Here is a 25,253-nt window from a genome sequence, read left to right on the forward strand (position 1 = left end):
CAAAAATCAAATAAATGTTGTATAAATCATGTCAAATAATATTTGTTTACGAATACTTCGTAAAGCTTCGTTAAACATTCGACAATACCAAATTTCAAACAATCGCGTACACTATAAATGCATGAAATCCACAAATCTAGAAATTGCAATACGTTTCATAGAAAAATTGAGGAAAAGAAACTGCGAGATCGGTTCAAATTCGACTTCATTTTCGGCATTTTCGTGAAATACGCGATACCCCATCGGAACACTTTCCAGTCCGCGTTTGAAACTGACACCGATAAATCGCGCTCGCCGCCGAGTTATTATGGCGAATAGTAACGCATAATAGTTCGATAACACGTTATTGTGTCGGATTCCCGGCGTAGCGTTCCTAATATCAGCACCTCCGATCCCCCGTCCCACATACGGTGCCTTTTTCCCCGTCGTCGAGACGCTTTCGGTGAATTTTTGTCGAGCGCAGTTCTGTTTATACCAGGGACTTCTACCGAAACGTTAAATACCGGTATTATACCGATATTTTCGATTGTACACCCACGAGCAAACTCGGCTTCCGCTAGGGGAAAAAGTAACGTAGGAAAAGGGACTCCTATCACTTGGTATTGGGAATTATTGAAATTTATGCCAAATTAACATTCGGTTTAACATTTATTTCAGTACTCGAAATAAACTTACTAAATGGTAGGAGACTTTTCTTATACGCCATTTTTACCTCTAACGGAAGCCGAGTTTGCACGTCAGTGTACCTTCGCTCTATATAACCCTATATAAGCCCTACCCTTAAAGAAACCCAAAAAACATCGGTATTTATTTCGCTGTTCGGTAATATATCGGTATCGGTATATCTTTGATAGCATAATACCGGTATCAAAATCATACCGGTTTAAGTCCCTGGTTTATACTCGAAACCAAATCCCTCGGTCGGTTTAGAAGCGATCAGACAAGAAACCGTTTGGAGCCGGCCAGCCATGAACGGGATCACGAAGATCAAGGAGAAGAGCTATTACGACGGCGATGATGACCGTGCCATGGTGATTAAGAAGCCAGGTCCGTTGAGGACCGTCTCCTGGACGGAGAACGTCGAGGAGAGCAACTTGGATGTGCCGGGAACGCCCAGGACACCGCGTACATCCACAACCCCAGGTATCGCTGATAGTGAACTTGCTTGATCATTTCGCATCGTTTTGTGCGGGATCTCGATGGTGTACGGGGGGAAGCAATTTTCTTGCGTGTTTAGGGAGAAAAAATGGTGCAAAGGTAAATACGGTTGGGGGTAGTACTTAATTATTGCATGGCTGTGAGGGGTGTTAAGTCGCGTACTCACTAAGCGAGCGAGCACAAGCGAGACGAACACGTCCTTCTTTTGATGTACCGACACGAATCGGATCATTCAGCGGTACACACCAAACGAGCACTGAGTGAGAATGCTCGCTCGCTTGGTGAGTACGCGGCTTTAGGAGGTGTATGACTCCTTTGTTGGGAACTGTAATGGTCGAGATTTGGGTTCAACACTGGTGAAATGTACCTCGAAAATTCATTTCAAGGTTATCGCTACTATTGAGGTGTTGTTTACATTATTCGGGGGTTTCGTTCTTTACTGTTAACCCCTCCGTTCTTGCGATCAGTTCACCGCCGACCTTTTCATTGAATAGTGGCTGTTTTGTGGATACGTGTAGTTTTTCTAGTATTTCATTTTCGTGTAAAAAAACGAGGTGTGTTGGATTGAGTAGAATTTTCGCTTGTGACGTTCATTCATTTTTCTAGTATTCGATTTTTGTGTTAAAAGACGAGGTGTGTTGTATTGATTCGAATTTCCGGCTGTGATGTTCATTAAGGCACGAAGTTCTAACGAGTGTCAGTGTCAAAGTCGAAATAATGAACACCCACTGATATTGTACTACATACCTCTTTCCATCGATCGTGGGTATTCGCACAGTGCGATATGACATTTGGTTTATCAGTTATTAGTTTTCGTTGTTGTACACAATCAGACAAACCTGTTTAGCGGTACGAGACAGAGTTACTAATCAAATTGCATCAGTTAGTATTTTTAAAGTGCTTCGACATTTACAACTCGATTTCGTTGTACTGTGATAAACATTTCAATTTTAAAGTGTTGTGTAATAGTTTAAGTGTTAGTGTGTTATTATTATCACTACATACTTTTAAGATAAATAATTTGTCATTGGTATTGCAATAGAAGTAAACAGCAGGTGACAAACACAATAGGGAACACGGTCACACAGGAGACAGTACTTTCTCATTAAAAGATAGACATATGTACACTATTTGTTTTAATGCAATTGTTTAAGTATATTTTGAATACACATGTGTACCTACTGCTGTTTACTACCGCTAAAAACCGTTTAACCATTTGCTACAAAAATGAACTCGACCTTTCCAATAAAAAAAATACGAATTGTCTGAGATTTCCAATTATAGAATACTAACAATATCATATTTTGATTTTCTTTTAAATGATTTTCAACGAACGATCAAATATTTTGACACAATGGCGTATTTAAAAATCGTGCACTTTAACAAAACTATGTTAATTTGTGTGAAATTTGTAATCATTTACAGGTTCAACATTACAATAAAGTTCCGCTCGCTTTATTCGTTGCTGTCTCATTGTTCCTACGAGCGAAACACGCGAGATAGATACAGAAAGAGAGAGAGAGAGAGAGAGAGAGAGAGAGAGAGAGAGAGAGAGAGAGAGAGAAAGGGAGAGACAGAAAGTCGCATACACGCCGTACACGCATTCGACCGACTTTTTAATTTAATTTCGTGCAGCGTTGCTATCATTGATCAAGATCGCGGCCCGTGAAAAAGATTTGGAGAGCACTCCGCCATAGTTCTCGTTTCCGGGTCAATCTGAACCGTTGATCTCAAAATGATAAAAAGCCTGGGAACTGTTCGGGTACAGTTATGGTTGTGCGTAACGCGTAACTGTAACGTTACGAATGTACAATCGTCGTAGCATGACTATCGACTTTCTATGGGAGAACGCCTTTTTTTTCTTGTATCTTCTTTTTTGTTTTGTTTTGTTTTCGTATTTCGGGGCGGAAAGAAAGGAAAAATTCTGGTGTGCACCTGTCGCGTCATCGAGCCGACTCTCGAGAACGGACACCGTTGTGGACGCGTCCTTCTCGATCGAACAATGATGAATCATCACGTTCATTCCTTTTCCTTTGTCGACTGGCATTTCGTAATTTAATTAGTTATCCCCCATTGATCGATTATCAACGATATATAGAGTTCTTTCCGCTTAATCGTGCAATTCTTTTGAGTGCCTCTGGTAGGATGGAGTCCGCCATCTTTGAAATTAGTTCTTCATGTTCAGCAAGTTCAACCCTTTACGGACGCGTGTCTACGGACAGTGGTTCAAGCGTGTTTTAAAGGAAATGAAATTTAATTAACTAGTAAACTAGTTAATAACTTTTTAACTTTTCTAGCAGCCCGCTCTAGACTAATTATGATTTGTGTGACGTTTTCTTCGAAGGGAGGAAAATGTTTTCAACTCACGAGTCTTGTCTTATCCGTGGATTAAATTTTTTTAAACAATTAATTTCGATTTCTCCAGAGCATATTTCCGTTTGATCGCATCAGTTTTGTCTCGAAGGATCGAAGCAAAACAGCTCCAGAATTCAAAGATTTCTCTCGTACTTTTTTAAATCATATTAGAATAACTGAAAAAGAACGGTGACCATTTGATAAACGGTTTTTTGGGTAAACTGTCTAGGAGATTCACAATTTCATATACAGGGTGATTAAAAAAAATATTTTAAACAAAACTTGCATGGTGTCAAGGGTAACATATAATGCAATAATATGTTTTTTACTATGTTTCATTTTTATTAAAATCTAACGGTCACCTTTAATTTTTTAAATGAAATATCCAAAATTTCTTTCCGAATTTCAATAAAGTATGAAATACTGCATACAAACTATTATATCACATACTTACCGTCTGAAGTGAGCAGTAGTAAATTGCTTGAAATATATTGCCGAAATTCTTCCGATTAAAATGAAACGAAACATGACATATTTTGAACCATATTTCTTTATCAATGATAAAAATGTAACATAATAAAAAAATTGATACCATGCAACTTTTGTTTAACCTATTCTTTCATACAGTCAATAATTTACGAGTAATTGAGGTGGTCCCGTTAGGAGGACCACCCTGTGTGTATCAATAAAAATCGATGAAACAATATCATCTATGTCCTCTCGTTCTGTATTTAGGAATTTTCGATAATCAACGTTCTATTGTAAAATATAAAGGAAGCATCTATTAAATTTTCCAATATTTCCTACAAATCTAGTGGATTCTTAGACACACCATCTCTTGAATACATATGCAACGATGTTTTCCATTTCGAACACGCGCATGAATAATTCTTTCAAAATGTGCACATACAATTAGATCCTCCGAGACTCATAAGTCACACACAAGATTACCGTCCCCGTAATTTCTCATTGCGAGCACTAATCGATTTTCCAACAATCGATCGGTAATCGTTAAAAACTCGTGGAACAGAAATTCTCGATCAAGTGTGCGCAACGTGAACGTCGTCTACTCGATCGAATTACGCGATACGGTTCATTAGCAAGCGATGGTATAACTTAGTTTTCCGTCGTGAATACATCAGTTCCAAAGCCTGCCTTGGATCCTTCACGCCTCCGCGGAATAAGTCTATACAGAAGTCGCCCCCCGTCAGCCGTTCCCACCGTTAATACCGCTCCAGATTGGGCCGTCCGTGAGCCACGCTCTCTGATCGAGCGTTATACAAGCGATAAATTATTTCCAGAATAAAGATGAAGATCTTCGGGCGTTCGCCGCGCAGTCTTTAATCGTTATCCAACAAGTTCGACAACAGGCGCAAGCCCATCGACCGCGTGAAACGAAAGTGTAATAGACGTGAAATAATGATTCTTTAATGTTTACTTCGCAAATATTAGCCTGGTGCATATGAAATGTCGTTCTCACGAATTGAAACTGTAACTACACGTAAGTGGTTTCCTCAACGGTTATTGAAACCCCGTTTCTCTTGGTGTTTGTCGTGGATTATTGTTGGATTGTTGTATAGTATTTCGATAACTATTTTGTGCGGTCTACGGTACCTTAAAGTTATACGCATTCTGTACAGCTTTCCAAGCAATAGAGGCGGGCAAATTCATTTTCCGGGTAAAGAGCTTCGAATAACGAATACAAAATTTTTAAAAAGTACCCATTTCGTCATTTTTAATTGATTAACTGTAAAAATTAACGTTTTTTCCTGATATTGTTTCAGTGATTCAAAGGAATATTGTCGTACTAACAAGACAATGTCTGTTTCGTGTCCATGTCTAGCAGAACTACAGAGAGGTCAATGAGTATCTTGCAATGCATACGTAATGTTCCTCAAGGACAGTGCATGTTCGCCGGATCGATTGATTTTTTTTCTTTTTTCCAGTAAAAGGGTGATTAAGATATCGACACAAGTGAATATATAAGCAAAAATGAATCACTCGTTTTTATGAGAAACCGCGAAATTGATTATTATATAAGTATGCATTGAAGTTCCTACGATCGGTGATCCAGGATCCTCTTTTTTGTTCCATGGCGGTGATTGTGGAAATGGTGTAAGTCGTACATTTTGCATTTCGAAAATTCTTTCATAAAATCGATGTAATACAAAATAAAAGAAAAATTAATTTTTTTATCTGCTTTTCGACTTGCACCACTTTCATAATCATCGATACGGTTTATGCTGGTTAACGAGAAAAACGCAAATGGAATATGATTAAACACTTTGACTGCGATGGTGGTCACCGGTGAACCGGAGACATTAGTATTACACGAAGAAACATTTAATATCTCAGCATCTCGTAAATACACAGTGACTTACATATACCTACACAAACTTCTGAAATAACAATTAGGTGTCTAAACTTTTATGCAATTTCTATTTATATATTCTCCTTGTTATAACTTTTACTATCTTTTTGTAATCAATTTTTCTTAACTTTGAAATAAAATTCGCATTTTGGTAAATAATTTGGTCAAATAGAGGTAACAGCTTTTCGAGGTCAAACTTGTCATGAAAAGTCACTGAAATTAGCAGTAAAGTAATAATTAAAATGAGGATTGCTCAAATCAACGCGTAGGCATTTCTTAACAAATGTATTTTATTATGATATTATTACAATACTAAAACTGTGACCGTCGACACGTTAAGGATGAAATGAGATTATTCTATAAAAGTTGCCATTTCCTTACAAATATTTTGCAAATAATTATTAATCGATATACTGCAAGTATTAAGCGATTATCGCCTGTTTTAGACAACACTGAACGCATCATGTTACACTCAAGAATGATTGCGATCGTTGCTCGATGCTTCGTACGAGATTTCATCGATCGATTGTTACCGCGATGCTCAATTAAGGCATTACGTTAACACGTTCGCCAGCAAAAGTCACGTATATCCGACACTTCAATTTCTAAGACAGTATATTTGATAAAAGCAGAATTTGTTTTGCAATATTCACCTATATCTTATGTTAATTATCTTTGATTTATGTATTTTTAATATCTAATCAAGAAAGTAAGGGGGAGACCTGTAGAGTGGTGTGTGACGAACATTTTGAGCAAAAAGAAAAATAACAGAAACAAAACTGGTCTCGAGAATTCTTAATGAATTACTTACTGTGTTCCTCGGTTATTTAACCGAAGTATGCAACAGTATTAATATTGTATTGGGAAAAAAAGACTACTTTGGATATCGATTAGAAAGTACATACCTGCGTTTATGAATTCTTTATTAACTACGACGACCATTACTTTTGCATACATCTAATATAAATAATGTCTGCTGCGAATCTCAATTGATGTATCGCATTTTATATAACGTGGAAAAACATTAAACAATTTTATAACAAGTTTTTCATATTTTCCTCGTAGACAAATTGTTGAAGAACCGAAAGTCCAATTAGTTTTTAAGAAACTAGGAGATCATAGTAAAGTGAAAGAAATGAGAACGTTAATGGGTCAGACAAAATATCGAAATGGGTCAATAAAATCGTAGAATACTTGTCGGTAGTTACATCTAATAATAGCAGAATACAATGATATTGATAAACCATTAATCTAACGCGAATTCGGAGTGCAACCATGACATTTTTTAGCCTTCATCTTCTTAATCTTAAGGAAATGTACTTCGTTTGTGTTCAGGAAGACTTGATGGAAGATAAGACCACGTTATCTCAGACTTGTCGACGTTACCAGAGGGGTTTTGTATAATTAAAAAAGGAAAGCTGATTTCTCGTTACCGCACGCGAGACCGATCTGTTGTCGCGAAACGTCAGTCATCGCGGGTCAAAGCGAGCGATAATAACGTTATTGATGTTTATACATCTTCTGCCACGAATAGAATTGAAAACTTGGAACGGGTTTCACAAGCGGGTTCTTTTTCAACTTAAAAATAACGTATTTTTGATGTTACAAAAGTATTGTTACGAGCGAGAGATCTTATTCGTTCAATAACCCCTCTAAAAAAAAACGGAATTGACGCGAAAACGATTAGTCCGTGAACGTGTCGTAACTGAAATCTTGAAGCATTAATTACCTAAAATAATACATAAACTGAACCGATACTAAAATTTATGAGGGAGCAATAAACTTCTTGAACTTTACACCAGAAGACACAAATTTCCAATTGTATTGCGATAAATGAAATGTCTTTTCGAGGCAATAATTCTATAGAATTTGATTAATTTCCGAAAAAACCTGTTTCGATACACTTTATAATGGGTACAATGTTTTTATTGACGATATACATATAATTCATTACAAACTGAATGGTCCCGGAAAAATGAATCGTTTAGATGTATATCGTAATGATCAGAATTGGGCAAAATGTAATCTAATTACAAAATCCAAATCACAATTACAATTACATTGTACTTTTACAATTACATCGTAATTTTTATTGTAAATTTAGAATAGTTAATTACAATGTAATTGTAATTGTTCCGCAATTACATTGTGATTTGGATTTTGTAATTAGATTACATTTTGCCCAACTCTGGTAGTGATCGATAGATCGTATCGAAGCAATAATTCTCGTAAGTTTGATTAAATACGGAGAAAATAATTTGCAATTATATGTCCACTATGAATCCAAACCTTATTAGATCAGTATGTAAATATAATCTGTATCAATGCAAAAAACATAAATTTAGAAATTCATGGCAATGAATCCAAAATCATTGGAGTGAAATTTTCCTAAAATACGATTCAGCGTGAAAAAAAAGGAACAGTCAATGGAGATCAGTGACTCTAAAAGATTCTGTGAAAATATAAGAAAATGTTAGATTGTCTTTTGCTGTTTTACAGGTCATGAAAAATGCACGTTCCATCACGATTTGGAACTGGATCACAGGCCGCCCACACGCGAAGCGTTGCTTCCGGAAATGTCACGGAGTTACAGGCTACTTTTGAGCTCACTCGGCGAAGATCCAGATCGGCAGGGTCTACTGAAAACCCCGGAACGTGCCGCGAAAGCTATGCTTTTCTTCACGAAGGGTTACGATCAGAGTCTCGAGGGTAAGTCGTTTCTTGGATTTTTCTCTTTACGAACGGGAAACTATCTTTCCTGTCCTGAAGCTGTGGACGTTTATGGTAATACAAATATTTTCTGGAGTAACTCACGAAAACAAGAATTACAAACAAGCTATTGAAACACTGAATCAATTACAATTTTAGTATTGAATCCCCATTCGATGCCAGGAACTTACTTTTCTTAGAGTACACTGAATTGTTCTTTGAATCGTGTAGGTGTGTGTTATAATAATGCTTCATGAGTTAATGGAATAGACGTTTGTTAAAAAATAAATTGTACTTTATATAAACCGTTCGGTATTAAATCGAATGACTCGATATTGCGAAAATGTACTGACTCGGAAGAGGTCTAGCGAAGAAAAAGAAAATAGTTTGACAGATCTTGTCACTCGTAACGCAATATACTGACAGTGTTGTCTTATATAAAGGGAGATATGCTCGTATCACGTAATTACATATAATTATGAGTCATTGATTATTGCTTAATACCGAAAAATCGGTTGCAATTCCGTATTGTTACAGATCTTCGTAACTGGTAACTTATTTAGTAAATTTCGTATGTATTAATTTGAAACAAAAGTAAATATTTCCTATGGACGACTTTGATAATTTCAATTTCCAAATATTATTAGATACAATGATATATTTATTTGATCGATTAAGATATTAGATACTTTAAAACTGGTATATAAACGATATTAGTCACAGTTAAACTTTTTTATTTTATTATGTTTTGTACAATTGTATATTTTAGAAATGTAACTATTCTACAGTGTAGCAATTATTATTGTTAGACGGTGGATATATACAAAATTTACACTCTTATACATTATTTTGAAAAAAACAAGGCTTGAATAGAAAAGAGAGGAAAAGAACTAAAATATTAATGAGACATTTAAGTTCTAAGAAATTAGGAAAGCATTACTGGGTATATACTGGAAAATTGTAAAAAGAAAACAGATGTAAAGGAAGGTTCATAGGGCGATAAGTTGGAAGTTGAAATGAAAATGAAATGCAAACTATTTCGTAGATAAAAGTGTATGTTTTTGTCGTGTGTTACAAAGTAACGTAACAACCATTAATTTAACAACGACAGAAAGCGATAAATTGACGATGCATATATTCGGAAAAATGTGTTCATGATTTTACTGTAACTTACCTGTATAAAGCAGAACGTAATTTGTTAAATGCGAAGAAGAATTGTCACAGAACATTTTTTTCTTTTTCAGAAGATTAGTCCTTTCTGTTTGGTCGACAAGCAAGACTTCATGAATAAATTGTAGTAAATTCGTAAACACATTTACCTGAGCATCTGCATTGTTAATATATCGATTTCTGTATGTTAATTAATTCGTCGTTAAAGTTGTTAAGTAAATCTGTAAATGCATAGCAATCCACTGTCCAGTTATCAGATTTCCCAAGAACTCGAGTCAAAACATAATGTATAACCGCAAAAAACTAAACGAGCGAATCCAATGCCTCCAGCGAATCCGGAATTAAAAATCGGGGAATCGAATTTCGAATCAATCGAATTCTCCTCGGGGATAAGACAGATGAAATATGAAACCAGGAATAGACCCACTCGAGGGAAGTGCCGCACTTTTCGTTCTTTCTACTCCAACCAGCTCGTGGATCCGTCACGCGGAGAGAAAGAGGAAGACTTAAGTACGATTGGAAAAAAGAGAACGCGAAGCTCCACGATATAAATGGGTCTCAGGGACGCGGAGCGGCCCGAGAAGAATACCTTTCACCTTTTCCTTCCATTTCACGTGGACAAAGTATAACAGCCACTGTTCTGAAGTAATTACGAGCTCGCGTAATAAAATACCATCGTCAACGGGTAGCACGGGGATCGCTAATGATTCGACCGTCCTCGCTTCTTCCGTTACTATTCCCCAACTGTGTCCTAACTATCTGGACCGTCTGAAAATTTCAGATTTCACGATACAAAGATGAAACAATACACTATCAGATGCCTGAAATTTTAAATAAATAATAAAGATATCTGAAACAGATCGCTAAATCGTATCAACTGTTCGATCTAGGAGAACAAGAACTCAGCCAATTAGGTATCAGATCAAAGAATCTCACCCCAACCCTTTTGATTCCCAGGCCACTCTGTCTTGACCAAGTAAGCTTCCTGTACTGTCGTCGATCTTTTTCTTTTCCTAATTCCTGTAACCAGAAACAAAGATGACTGCCGTGCTCAAACACACTGTCTTTCGAACTCACTTCTCTCAGACACTGATTCGTTTCGTTAAGTACAAGAGATCCTCTGTACCAGTTATGAGATGCAGGATTTTTATGTGCAGGGGTTCGGAGTTAACGCGATCCCTTTTATCCGCAATCGCTTTAAGTAGCCTGTAATAAATGGCACGACCCCTGTCTGCACGAGAAATACGTCGAGCAGCAGCTACAGGTGGCGTGAGGGGGACTTTAATTCACTTCGACTTAACCTCCCCCATCACCACCCCGTGTGCCACGGCGGAACTGCCCTCGAGATAAGCCCGGTTAACGGTGCCCCGACTCGACCCAGTGAATCTGAAACGAGTTCGGAGCACTTTCCTAGAGAAAGCCCGGCGCCCACCTCTCTCCTCCTAACCACCCTACGTAGCTATTGCTGTGAAACCATTCCCTTCCTGATGGTCGTCTCTCTTTGCCTTTCACGTCCCCCTGTCGATAAGCTTGGCCGAATTCCCGCTGGAAATGTTCGTAACCGCCCGCCAAAAGTGCGGGGCCCCGAGATATTCCAATAATACTGGAAGATCAACAAAAATATCGCGCTTTTTCGATAACTTTATTTCTTATTCGTAAATAATTATTTTTTAAATAATTTACCATGTTTATTCGATGAATCGGTGACATATGTACAGACTCCTCTCGATTATCGTCCCAAACTCGGGTTTGCGCCGGGACAATAATCACATAGGGGGAAATGCTTCAGACCCTGACAATAATCGAGAGGAGTCTGTAGTTTAGATTCGAGATGTCTGACCGCCATCTTGCTTTTCAATATGGCGGAGGCTGCTGGGAGGCGAGGGTGAATGTTACTGAAACAGCACACAGGCTTTTAATTTCTTGAAAAATGGATATTTAGTTTGATACAGGGTAATATGTGTGCTTTAATAGTTATAAACAAGGTTTATGTATTATGTTTGTACAAATTATGAGTTTGACTGAAGAGATTTGCAGATGTGCATTTGGTAGACGAATCTGAGACAATACTGAAACAGAGTACGTACAGAAATTATAAAAATATTTATTCGAATCATGGAATATGAGGATTACTGAACATATAAAGAAGAAAAAAGAGCGTAGGAAATATATATAAAAAAATAAGATTTAATGTGGCTTGTTTACCAAGACGGTGCGTACACACTTGTTCTCAGTACAAACAAGCATTTGTACGAAGAATAAATAAATTCTTTTGTGAAAAATATTCCTGATCTTCTATGCAATAACATGTCGACCATTAAAAAAGAATTCTAGATGGTATGATACTTATGGAGAACCCTGTAGACACCTCGACGATCTATAAAAGCGACTCTTTTCTCTTTGACGAAGACCTGACCCCCGTAATTAGGAGGCGATTGAACGCGTTAAAAGCCTAATTCTGCTCGAACGAAACGACGAAAACAGTATATGTCGGCGGCGATTACTTTCACCGAGCACATGGTGTGAAATAGAAAAGTCTGTCCAATCGACGATACGCCGAATTGAAAGAGTTAATCGAATCCCAATGGAAGGGCGATCGCGTGTGAAGCCATCGAATCGAAAAATTAAACTGCTCGCTTTGAGCATCGCGTTCAGGAACGTGGTAAATAGAGGAGAGGAAATTGCCCAGACTGTTTAGGTGTAAAAGAGGTCTAATCTGTTCCGAAGCGTATACAGGATGCTTCATAACACGCGACTACAACATCAGAGGCGAATTCGAGGTTCGTAGAAAGTGGGAAATAGTTTATACACAGGATGTTCGAAAAAAGAGTCTAAGACTTTAAGGATTTCATAGTATTCACCGACTAGAGTAAAAAAGATCTAATCAATATAGGTCCTAAAATGGATGGTAATTGTACCTTAACCATTGATGTGAATCTCTATAATAGAAAGCATAATTAAACACCGATAAATTACATTCTATGAAGTTCAGTTGCAAGTTTCATTGAAAATTAGATCTAGATAGAATTAAACTACATTTTATCAATTTTATTGCGGAAATGGTAATAAATAAATAATATTTAAATAATTGAAGACCTTTTGTAAACGGTGTGACGTCATAAATAATTCTGCGTACCAGATAAATACATTATTACAACAGAAATCTGAAACATATCATGACGTAAGCCAGAAGGGTGGAAAGGGATATCGAATATACCGGTGGGTCATTCTTTATCGCGATGCTGGTTCTGTTACGTATGGAAAAATACAGTTGGTTAACGCGGGGCGAGCTTTCGTTTCATCATTGTCGGTCATTGTGAAGGTGTTTCTTGTTAAGGTTGCCGTGGAAACCGTGGAGAGCACCCTCCCATTATACCTACCCGCCAACACCTAACAACCACCGATTCGTACCTACGCACCACCACTAGTATCGACGCTATAGTAAGTAGGTCAATATCGAGTAAATCACAGACAGGATCGCGAGGACCTTAACCCACGTGCCACAGGATGTTCTTTCGCGGAACAATTTAAACGACAATGCTCAGCTATTCCTGTACGCTTTTACTGGACGAGAGATATTCCTATCACTGTTTTTTTTTGTAGACCAATTATGACATTTTTAAAGGAATCGTGAGTAGGTGTCGAGACATACCTACACATTTTTTAGGAGCTGAGATTTTTGTGGGATCTTGTAACATTTTGAATTTTTGTTTTGAAAATTTTTCTTATTTAAGTAGTTGTGTTACCGTTTCTTACATGTTTGGTACGTTATATGTTATTACATATTCCGTCACTTTTTGGTACAGGGATAAAAGAGTATAAGAAATATGTTTTCTAGAAAGTGAACACACGATACGTCTGCTTATAGTGATGTTGGTAAAGATTTGGGTGAACATAAAATACACAATATCTGTTTTAATTATAAACAATCGAATACTAAAATATGGGGGTGATGCAAAAGTTCGTCCCATTTGACAAAAATTGAAGAAAAATTTTATTCACTAAAAATTACATTTAATCAATATAGTATACGCTGTTCTGTTCGATGACCTTTCTCCATCTCTCCGGTAGCTGCATAAAACCGCGCTCATAGAAGTTCTAAGGTTTCTGGCTAAAGAACTGATCCAACAATGGGACGAACTTTGACATCAATTTAATACAATAATAACTATTAAGTACTTACGAAATTATGTTTCCATTTATAAATTCAGTAAAATCCCAATTGAATTGAATACCATCCAAATTCAAGTAGATCCGAAGGAGTAAACCCGAGAACAATGTGTGTCCGTTACAATTACTGTAATCTAATAAGTATAATTTAATAGTAAGATTGTTTCTCTATTAAATATTATATGTTGTGCCAAATAATTCTTATTTATATTTCCTGCACAATTCAAAATCGCCATTTCGAGTTAAATTCCCAACAGTCGTACCCAATTACAGTGTACTCTTAGAAAAGATTCTCTACAGAAGAGAACACATAATTCCTGTATTATTGTTTATCTTTCTATTCGTCATATAGTAACTTATAACTTATTTTCAGATGTGATAAACGACGCGGTGTTCGACGAGGACCACGACGAGATGGTCGTGGTGAAGGACATCGAAATGTTCTCCATGTGCGAGCACCATTTAGTCCCGTTTTATGGAAAAGTCTCGATCGGTTACCTGCCTTGCAAGAAGATCCTCGGGCTCAGCAAATTAGCCAGGTAATGGAAGAGGAATTTGCTTTATTACACCAGAGACCGGATTAACACTCGTGTCCCGAGACGGCGGCGGTGCAATTAAGCCCCGACGATCTCAACCGAATGGTTCACGTATTAAAACGAGCTTGTATGTATATCCGCCCGCGACGTAATAGAAATTAATTGCTATCGGCTGTTATACGCCGATCACTTAAATCCTTCGATTGAACTGTCATCGTGCACGCATCCACCATCAAGTTATTCTTCGATTTTTACATTTAATCGTCGTATTACCACGTTATTATCCTATCAAGCGTAAAAGGTTGCTAAATTTGCAAATGTGCAAAATGCAATGAAAACGTCGAATCAGGTATACCTAAATCCTTTGATTGAACTGCTCACGCATCTCTTCTTCAATTTTTACCTTTAATCATCAATATTGCTATGTTATTATCCTATTAAGTGTAGAATATCCCTAAATTTCCCGAATATCCTTATACTCGAACAAGCAAAGATGGAAAGAAAATGTCGAATTGCATATACAAGTCAGTAATCCATTACTATTTTTTCAATAATCTCGCGAATTAACTTCAATGTGGATATTTTTCCGAAATTTCATTCGGGAAGGATCAAACGGGAAGGCAGAATTACATTTCCGATACAATTTCGAGATTCTCTGGGGTAACGAAGACGAGTGCGTAAAGCACGATATACAGTAAAAACTTCGATAAAGTTTTGCCAGACTTTGGACCTCGTAGTGTTTTCGGTAAAGGATATCGGCTTTGTCGTATAATTCCCCCCCTTTTTTGTGATTCTGTTATATTCAAGCTAGAATAAAATTTCGCTATAACGGCCGTGAGCCGTGTCCAGTAGCGTGGACGTGCTGATATGTTGGGATTTCACAACGTCCAGATAACAAATTGCATCGGTAGTGGTCACGGCCTTGATTAAAAGGAATATTATTGCGGGAAGAAAAGAATACGACGACGGTACTTACCGATCGTAGGCACGCCGAGCACTTTCACGTAACCACGCTGTTCGATCGGCGAGTGTGTCTGTTTCACTTGTTAAACCATCGTTTCCAAGTCGTTAAAAACCAGCATGACTCCATTGTAAATGATGGAAGTGGCCTACGAAATTCTGGGATACCGTCAAATTTTCTGGGATTCGTGGCAAGTTCCAAACGATAACCGAACTACCTTCTGCAAATTCGAACGACTGAAATTACATTGAAATTCATTTAACTTATTATTATCGGCAAAATTGCATAAGTATAGAAATGCAATAGGTATTCTGATTTTTCCGGCAATAGCAATCGGTTATTCTAAGGAGCACTTATATTTCATGCAGCGAGCATAAAAATAAGAGATATCTGTTTTGAAATCTGTAACATAATCACTTGTGCTTAAAAATCAATTACAAAAGAATTAATTGTCCACAAGTTATAATTGTTAAAATCTTTAAAAGATACAGAAATATGCCATTATTCATGCAAGTATTAAAGAACTTATTAAATTAAAAACACAATAAAAGTTTCGTCGACCTTCATTGAAAATGTCTACTTTATTTTGCTTTTTATGCTTATAGTGCTGTAAACCGCGTAAAATCTGCGATCTATTCATATTTCGTTTGAGATGTTCTTGATCAAAATTCTGTTTATAATATTTTCTTCGGTAAACATCTTCTTAACGAAACAACCACAAATTATCATCAGTTCATGTGATTTTTTCTGCGCAGAATCGTGGAGATCTATAGCCGGCGTCTACAGGTGCAAGAACGGCTCACTAAGCAGATCGCGGTGGCAGTGACCAAAGCTGTGCAACCAGCGGGGGTAGCGGTTGTCGTCGAAGGAGTGTAGGTATCCTTATATTTAACAGGTGCACTCTTCATTATCCGTTCATAAAACCATTCGTAAAAGCGTTCATAAAACGCAAGAAGTTCATAAAAAGACGAGTGATCGTCCAAAGAAGATTCTTTGAGAATCCAAGAGTGGACTTTCGAACTCTTATTGCTACAAAAAACTAATCATCTCTTTACAGAATAATTTTTATACCAGACTATCGTTCTGGCTGAATCCTCTTTTACAATGATCAGGCGAAAATATGAGCAATAAACGCGTTACAGGGGCATTTTAAATTGGACACTTGGCTCCTAGCTGATGCCTGAGAGACCTCCAAGCTCAAACTTTCCAATGACGACTTAAAAAAAGATTGTAGAAAATATGGGTATCGAATGGTAAGCTATCAACTGTCCAGTCTGAAACGGTCCTATAGAGAGGGATTTCGATTCGCTGTGTGACGAATGTGTTTTTTTTAAAGATCACGAGCATGTAACCGAAATCGCCTATCAAGCGTCGCGATTTCGCGCCTCCCTCGGTTTCGTTTCAACGCGCTCGCCACTTGAGCAATAGTTTTCGCAAGGACTAATCGCATGTAAGAATGCGACCTTGTGCTAATAAGGTGCTATCTCTCGGCAAAGAATTAAAGTGCATTCTCTTACCAGGGAATGTTGCATTCTTTAGTCACGAGTGTATGAACGCTTAATAATTCTAATGTTAACGGGTTCTAGAATGCAGGCGGTACGCGTTCGCGTTAGATGACCGAAACTGACGTGTTCCATGCCGTTGGTGGCCCGTGAGAATACAAAACGATTTGTATATGTGTGAAACTTGTCGGGTGTATTCTGTAATATCAGAATTCGATGAAAGTTGTGATACACGGGGTTGAATTTGGAATGCATTACACAACATTAATTGTAGAAAAAGAAAACAAATTGCTGAGCATTGGAAATATTTTTTCAAAATGATGTAATGACTGTAGAAAAAATCAAATTTATTTGATTTCTCATTAATACATTTATTGTAGAGAAAATCATAAATTTAGTAAGTGTTGGTGTACAGTTTATATAATGTTTAATAGTGGATTTCTCATTAATACATTTAGTAACGTGGGTTTCAAAATTGTTTTTTTGGGGGGGAGGGGAAACGTTTAGTCTCTTTACAACCTGTTTGAGTAACAAATACTAGAATTTATCACAAAAGACGATGTCTCAAAGTAAAATAAAAATGGACGTCTATCAAACAGAAATAGTATAGGAACGATCTTCAATAGAACAGTCTTCGTAACTATCGAACGTAGTGTGTAAATATATACATTTTCAGACAGGATCTATTGCCTACAATTAAATATTACATATTACAATTCACTTCATTAGTCAATCAACACGTCATCAAGAATACCTTGAAACGTCAAACGGCTAATTAGAGCATCTGCATGTCCCTGAATGTGATGTTATAATGATATCGTCCACCAACATTCATCACAGAATTGCCAGATCCTGATTAATTATTCACGGGGATACAAATTAGAGACAACAAAATTACATTCTCGATGTCGTACGATTTAGAAAACGGCACGGAATCATTAACATGTCAATCGACAACCTCGCCGGAGAGGGTGTGAATGTTACCGTCACTCGACGAATCCTATTAATATTAATTAACCCCGCCCCGATAAATCAAGTACCGTAACATGTCGTATATAATTGTTCTCTAATCGCGATCTGTGATACTGGACTTCGTGCATCAAAGACTGCGAACCACAATCGGAGAACAGGTTCGCCCGGGGGAAGTAGAGGAGCGACGACGGAGTCCTTGGGCGGTCTCTGGACGACGCCTTAAAAACCGGACAAAAATGCGGGCACCGATAAACGAGATCAATTAACGCAAACGCGTCCTTAATGCTAATCATTTTCTTCACCGTCGACGACCCGCGACCGTACCCGTTCAATCGAGGGGAACATACGCAGTACACGATAATTACCGTGATCTTCGACTCTCGTGGATCAGATAACAGTATATCTTCACGTTAGCCTGGAATCGTAAAGAAAGACAGAAAATAAAAAACACGCTAATGGTTTATACTATTGACATATGCATCGTGGAAAAAAAAATTGTAATAATTTGTATCGACAACACGCGGGGATAATTAATAATAACGTTGCCGATCCTAACGGCGAAACCCGATTAATTATACAGAGGTGTGTAAATCATTAGATAATACCTATGGAAAAGGCAAGTGAACGAGTGTCTTTGTTCAAAGTAATGTTTTATTCATAGTTAGGTAACGTGTACATTTCGTGTGCGTTTCTTGGACACTGATCAATTCGATTTGGTATGTTTTAGGTTGAACACGTTTACAGTTCGTTTTAATTTCCTCGTCGTTGTACCGGATACGGATTAACGCTTTCAGCATGAATGATGTCGTATGAAAACTGAGTGAACCCCACGGGCGAATGATGTTTTAAGACGGCGCAGACCTTATGGCAAAAACATACGGAAAAAATATTCCCGTTCGTCGAGTAGAAGCCCAAAAAACTGTCCTGTGCTGAAAGCGTTAAGGTTTCTGTGACCTGAGATTTGAAACTTTCTGGTGTCCCACAGTTGTTGCTGTCGAAGCATTCGGGTGTAAAGTGTCCATGCTGTGCCAATGACGAAACGTTGGATTAGTTCTTCCAAAAGTATACACCTTACACCTGGAAGCCTGAAAATTAACGGCTGTAGGTTTTTCATAAGTTCGGTTTTTATCTGGATCTCTCTTTCACTTCTGGAAGTCTATTAAACTTTCTTTTAACAATGGCCTACAAAATGGAGCATAACAGTAGTATTACATAGCTTCCGGTTAAGAATATTAATACTGATCGGATTCATGAAGCGATGAAACACCTATTCCTGGGACTAGTGCTCATATAAAATACCAGACAGCATTCTAAGTTCGAATTCCTAAATCTGGACCCCAGAACCAGAATGTATTAAGTCCACTTTTTACAAAAAATGACATTTTATATATTTCCCATATCAAATTTTTCACTCTTTACACTTCTACGTATCGAGACTTGTCTTAAATCCATTCAATAATTCAAAGGTAACGATTATTTCCCGTTGAAACCTTACCGAACGATTCCAAAGTTACAAGATTTCGGCACCTTTGATTTATTCTCCTCTAAAGTTTGAAAAGTGTGACTTAAGACACTCTAGCTCTAGGTTCCAGTAATAGAAATGGTACTTTTGTTCACGATGATCGCACATTTTTATAAAATACTAGCGAAAACGTGGAAAGATACGTTCATAAAATGACGAGAAAAAAAAATGCAAATTGTTTGCAGACATATGTGTATGGTGATGAGGGGAGTGCAGAAAATCAACAGCAAAACGGTCACGTCGACGATGCTGGGTGTGTTCCGTGACGATCCAAAGACCCGCGAGGAATTCCTGAATCTGGTCCACAACAAGTAAATGCCGCATGTACACAGGCTCTTCTCTTCAACGATGTCGTTACCATTGGCCGAGGGACCACGTAACCAAAATGGCCCCGACACGATTCTTGCCCCCCGCCCCAACGTTTCGCCCCGCTGCTACCTCAAAAACAAAAAAGCGTGTCCAAAAGGAAGTTGACTTCGGTGGCGAGCTTACTTACAAACGTTCCCTTTGGTTATTTCGTAAGAGGATTGCTGGATACACGCCAATGTTATGAGAAACAACAACAAAAAACGAACAAAAAAAAAAGATCCTAAGTAATATGTAATTCTATTCGACGACTCGTATAGTCTTGATGACTATTTTCCGAGCGAGTGACAAGGTTGGACGACGTTTGTCTAAGGACGTCTCTGATAGGACGCTCTTAAACTGCTGATCGAATGACACAGAGACAATATGTATATGGTAGTGTAATTGCGGAAACTTTACGTATGTTCGACCAATTATCGATAGGTATCCTCCAGCGTGAGAAAAATGGTGAATTGCACACCTTTTTTTTTTTATTCAACGGAGCGGTTCGAACCTGCGAATCGTTTCACGAAACGAGTGCAGATAACGCGAGGTGCCCGATGGAACAATCGCGTATTCTTGATTGATCGATATTACGAATCGGACGCTGCTCGCGCATATATTGGTGACGTTACCCGCGCGCTGCTGGACCAGCTGTAGTTATGACCGTTTTCGATTGTTGTTGTATGTATACCTTGGGAATACATTTTTCGTAACGTTGTCAATATATTCGGAGATAAACATATTTCGTCGCGTAGTTTCGTACGGGCAGCCCGCGTTTCCGCGAACGAGACGAAGGCAATTAGGAAATTCTCCGGTGAGTCCGATTCTCGGCCGGCGTCGAGGCGAACGCGCGCACTTCGAAACGCTTTCAGCGAGCGACCTCTTAAGACAATACGTATTTTAGATTCTATATTAACAGTTTTTCGAACTGAAAAGCGTTCGCGACGATGCATCGGGCTGGCCGAGAAACGTGAGAGTGTAGTACAGTGAATAATGCAACTAAGAAACTGTTGACTGTACAAGAAAGTCAAAAATACAGGATAATTAATATGGGATTTCAAAATAAATCCCATTTTAGACTCTCAAACTGTTAAACGCGACTTGAATTAACGTTACACAGAATCCTGATAATTAGACTGCGGATTCTTATGCAAAATAAAATTTTATAAAATCATTCTTGAAAACAAGAACAAAAGTAGGAATTTCTAGTATCTTATTGAGTTAAGAATAAAACAGAAAATCGTTGCGTTCGATGAAAGTTTTGTCTTTGATTGTATTTCCCAGAGCTCTAGAGTCTATAAATGCATAAAATCCGCAGTCTAGTCGTAATAAATAAATTTTTTTTTCGATTTTAGACAGTTTCTAGGTCGTGTTATTCGCTGTAGCAACACTGTTTATTTGTGGAGGCAGACTACTCATTCTAAAGAAACAATTACGTTACCCGTTTCTGGTTTGTGAAACGTTCCAGCCATACGTTTTACAACGCGAAACGCTTAATGAATTTGTGGTGAACCCTTTTCATTTCTCATTACTTTATCTCTTCCTACTTGTATTATTTAGTTAAATGATTCGAACGGAAGATATATTTATGTTCTTAGCGTGTTAGAAAGAATCGCGTGAGATATTTTACGGTGAAAGTGGTAGTTCCGATGCGCGATGTTCCAGCCATACATCGTGCGTCACATAGCGTTTAAAACTAACTGTTTTAAAAAATTCATTGCCGTACGTACGTTGTAATATATAATTTGACAAATAATCTAGGCGCTCGTGTAATCGCGTCGTGTTAACATAATTGCTGCGTCTAATTCATTCCACTGAATGACAATGACATGTGACAAATGATTGCCGCGCGTACCGTGAAAGTTCATTAGTTATTTTTACACACGTATTTAAACGTTGACAACATGAAAGGATAATGTCAGTACTTGGAGACACTTTACATATCTTGCATTTAACTCTTTCCGGTCCAATTATACTACACTTCCCATCACTTGGGTTTACGTTCATTTTGTTAAATAATTATACTAAACACTGTCGATAATAAATGACAGATGTTTATGCAAAATCAGGTTCCTGTAGATTAACTTACAAAAGAACGAATTATAGAGACAGACGAACTGATAGTGTTATTCGGATCTGAATAAAACAGAAATTTTTGAAACGAAACGAATGTTTAGAATAATACAGTATCTTTAACAAATCAATGTATTATTTGAAATACGAAAATATTAAAACATATGTATATGGTATAGGTAAAACACATATATAGTTTTTTAAGCAACCGGAAGTAACTTGGACCTCAGAGGGTTAAAATTATTAGTGTATTACACCGCCTACAAAAATGTGTCGAATTGCCGGTCAACCTTTTACTTTTTACAAATCGACTGAAGGAGATCAGTGGATGCGTAATACATTCCAACGAGCCTAAGGTATTACTTAAGCCGCTGTTCAAAATGACGAACTTTTTGAATATGTTGCGCATTCATTGAACTTCTGAGAACGCATGAGTACGGTGAACGCGGTCCAAGGTGCCCGCGTATAAGATTAGGACGGTGTTTGTTACGCGACCTTTGATGTAGCCTGCGATTCTATTTTGTAACATTAAACAATGAAACGAAATCTTAATGTTATTTATGAGATCGAAATGTTTAATATTTTTCTGACGATGTTATATAAAGTTATATTTATACTTTCAATATCATGTTCTTTTTATTACGCGCACACCGTAGCACATATGTACACACATATGTTACCGTCGTGCGTAAAAGTTCATCACGATGACGTATTCCTGAAAATGTGGATCCAGTATGATGGTATCATTAACAATTGCGATTAGAGGAGATAGATATGACGCGAATGTGACATTACAAGAGATCTTAACAGTTTTTTTATTTTCATTTCTGAAATCATTCAAGTTACATTAAGAATTACACTATGAAGACGTATATATTAGATCGGAATAGATCGTAACAATTATTTATTTTTCACTCTGGACGTATGAAGTGGTTCACATTTTTGTAATTCGTAATACTGACTGGTGATACTGATTCAATAACAGACACAGTACGTATTATTGTTTTCACGATTCTCCCGAGATCTCACAGTGTAGAGGCAGTAGATATTAACAATCAGACGATATTATTTTATACATAGCGGCACCGTGTCGGATAATACATAAAAAAAACTCGTAAAATTACGCCCCCAAGAACACATTAACTGATGAGATCTAAGCTGTCCTCAACGCTGGACCGTATCAGACTATCCAAGCCCCGTTCGCCGGTGCCCAATTTTATTGTTTGTCTGCGGTCACCGAAAGAAATTTTACGAGTTCCCTGTATCTTGCCCACCACCGGGACGTCGCAAATATAGTTCGCGGGTCCCTCTCAGAAAATCAACTTGTCTCGAAACATTTTTTTTTACAGTCGAACCTTTTTGAAAGGTTTTACCACCGACCTTTTTAAAAGGTTCTTTACAGCCGAAAGGCTTAACGATCCTTCGAACGGAAGGAGCGACCGAAAACGGATCAAAATCTGGGACACGGTGGTATCTCGATCTTCTTCATAAACGGCTGACCGCAAACCCGCGGCTTCGGCGTGTCGTTCGAGGCGCAGATGTTCTCCGCGTCACCTTGATGAAGAAGGAAGACCATGCTGTTGCTGGACGCGGTCTTCCGGTTCCTTCCGTTGGGACAGCACGCGCTGCCACAAGGCCGTTTCACCGCGTTCGGATCGCGAGTCGAGCCTTTACCGTTCCCGTTCCGTTGGGTGACACAACCTCGGAACGGCCCGTTTGATACTTCCTTCTTGCACAGGGCTGGCTCCCTGCGAGTGAAACTTCGATGAGTCAGAGAATCGACTTCGGACTGATACCGATCAACGTGACAGAGGCTCCGTATACAAAAAAACTAATCACGTCAAATTATGCCCCCCTCACAACCATATAATTTTTATCTGAAATCATTTTTCAAAAAAATCATCAGGTATGCAGTATCGAAGTGATTCCAGTTACGTGCTCCACCCTGTATGTTTTCCTTCTGAAAATCTTAAATTTAGTTTTAAAATGTGCAGATACTTCTGAAAGTCATTTAGAATATGTTCTTACAATGAAATATTATACCAGAGAATTGATGTTCTTTACCAACTGAAAGAATGGGCAAATGTTTGTTTGTATACTAACATGGTACCAGCAGGACAGGTAGCGCAAGGGGTGCAACACGGAATTGGCGGGGAACGCAACACCCTCAACGCTTCGACGTTCAAACAGGAAACGCCTCGCAACAACGCTCGTTGTATCGCATTCTCATAATCGGCCCGTTCCTTTATGATACGCTGATTTTCTTTTTTCAGCCGCGCTATTTCCGCTTCGAGCTGTCCAATTCGGCCATTTATAATTTATGTCTCGTGGCGGAAATGAAGGTTTCAGAAACGAAAAAACCGAAAACTGTCCCGATCGTACCTCTATCTCTCGTCTCATTCTGTCTTTATCTTTCATCATCGACTGAATAGCCGCGTCCGTGCAAACGATCTCCACGATCCTCGGTTCTTCTACCGAAATTGGAGTAGTATCAGAGAGAGGAGGGGGACGAGGAGGAGGAGGAGGAGGAGGAGGACCAGTAATTTGTTCAGAAGCAATGGAAAGAGCAACAGGTTCCTGTTCTTTCTGTACTGCTTCGACTGTCCGTTCTTCCACGCGTTGCTCAATTTGAGTCTGCGCGGCCACCTGTGGTTTCTGTGACAATATTAATCGAATATAAATAATTTCATATTTTTACAACAGTGGTATTTAAGTCGATTTTAACTCTCGGTCCCTGCGCGTTTTCAGCGGTCGTATACGTAGATAACGGTGCCAGAGTCTTATTGGACCCTAAGTACCTTCCTAAATACATGCCACGACTTTTTCTTATCGGATCTCATATGAATAACTTTCGACTTGAATCGAGGATTAACGCAAGATCGTTGATAACTTCGGTCAAAATAGACCTAGGCATCGCCATCCGAGGGTTAAATGAGAGAACTTGCATCGAGTTCCGCCTCGCAATCCGCCAACTGTTTCTTCAGATTCTCGATTTCACACATTCGGGCGAGCAACTCTTTCGCCAGAGCCTCGAGAGCCTTTTTGCAGTCCTCTAGCTTCTTATCCACCAAAGCGGTCCACTGTTGTATTCGGCCGAGTATGTCGACGAACATCAGCTTTTAGAAGAACGACGTTCCCGGGAACAAACAGACGTAGCAGGGACAAACAATAAACCAATTAGAATTTCGTTCGCCGTGGTTAACGTTACACGATAAATTCACCTTGAGCACAGTAAAATCGTTCTAAAAAAATGTGAGTAATTTGAAAAACTGCAACTTTTGTTTGTATTTCATATCTTACACCTCGTTTGATAGAGTACGAATAATTTTATGGATCGTCTTTAATTGTTGTACCCTCGCTATACACTTCCCCAAGTCGTCCCAATTTTATGATGGTTCTACTTGCG

General features: G+C 38.2%; 1 protein-coding gene across 1 annotated transcript; it reads left to right on the forward strand.

Moving 5' to 3' along the window:
- The first annotated feature begins 950 nt into the window (after window positions 1–950).
- On the forward strand, window positions 951–20,221 carry LOC107185823 (GTP cyclohydrolase 1). The gene is made up of 5 exons (XM_015573589.1): window positions 951–1,143; window positions 8,384–8,593; window positions 14,307–14,472; window positions 16,186–16,302; window positions 19,612–20,221. Exons 1-5 carry the CDS (start codon window positions 969–971, stop codon window positions 19,739–19,741), a joined length of 798 nt encoding a protein of 265 aa, XP_015429075.1. The 5' UTR covers window positions 951–968; the 3' UTR covers window positions 19,742–20,221.
- The last annotated feature ends 5,032 nt before the right edge of the window (window positions 20,222–25,253 follow it).

The sequence above is a fragment of the Dufourea novaeangliae genome, unplaced genomic scaffold, assembly GCF_001272555.1.
Source record: "Dufourea novaeangliae isolate 0120121106 unplaced genomic scaffold, ASM127255v1 scaffold56, whole genome shotgun sequence".
Taxonomy (NCBI): Eukaryota; Metazoa; Arthropoda; class Insecta; order Hymenoptera; family Halictidae; genus Dufourea; species Dufourea novaeangliae.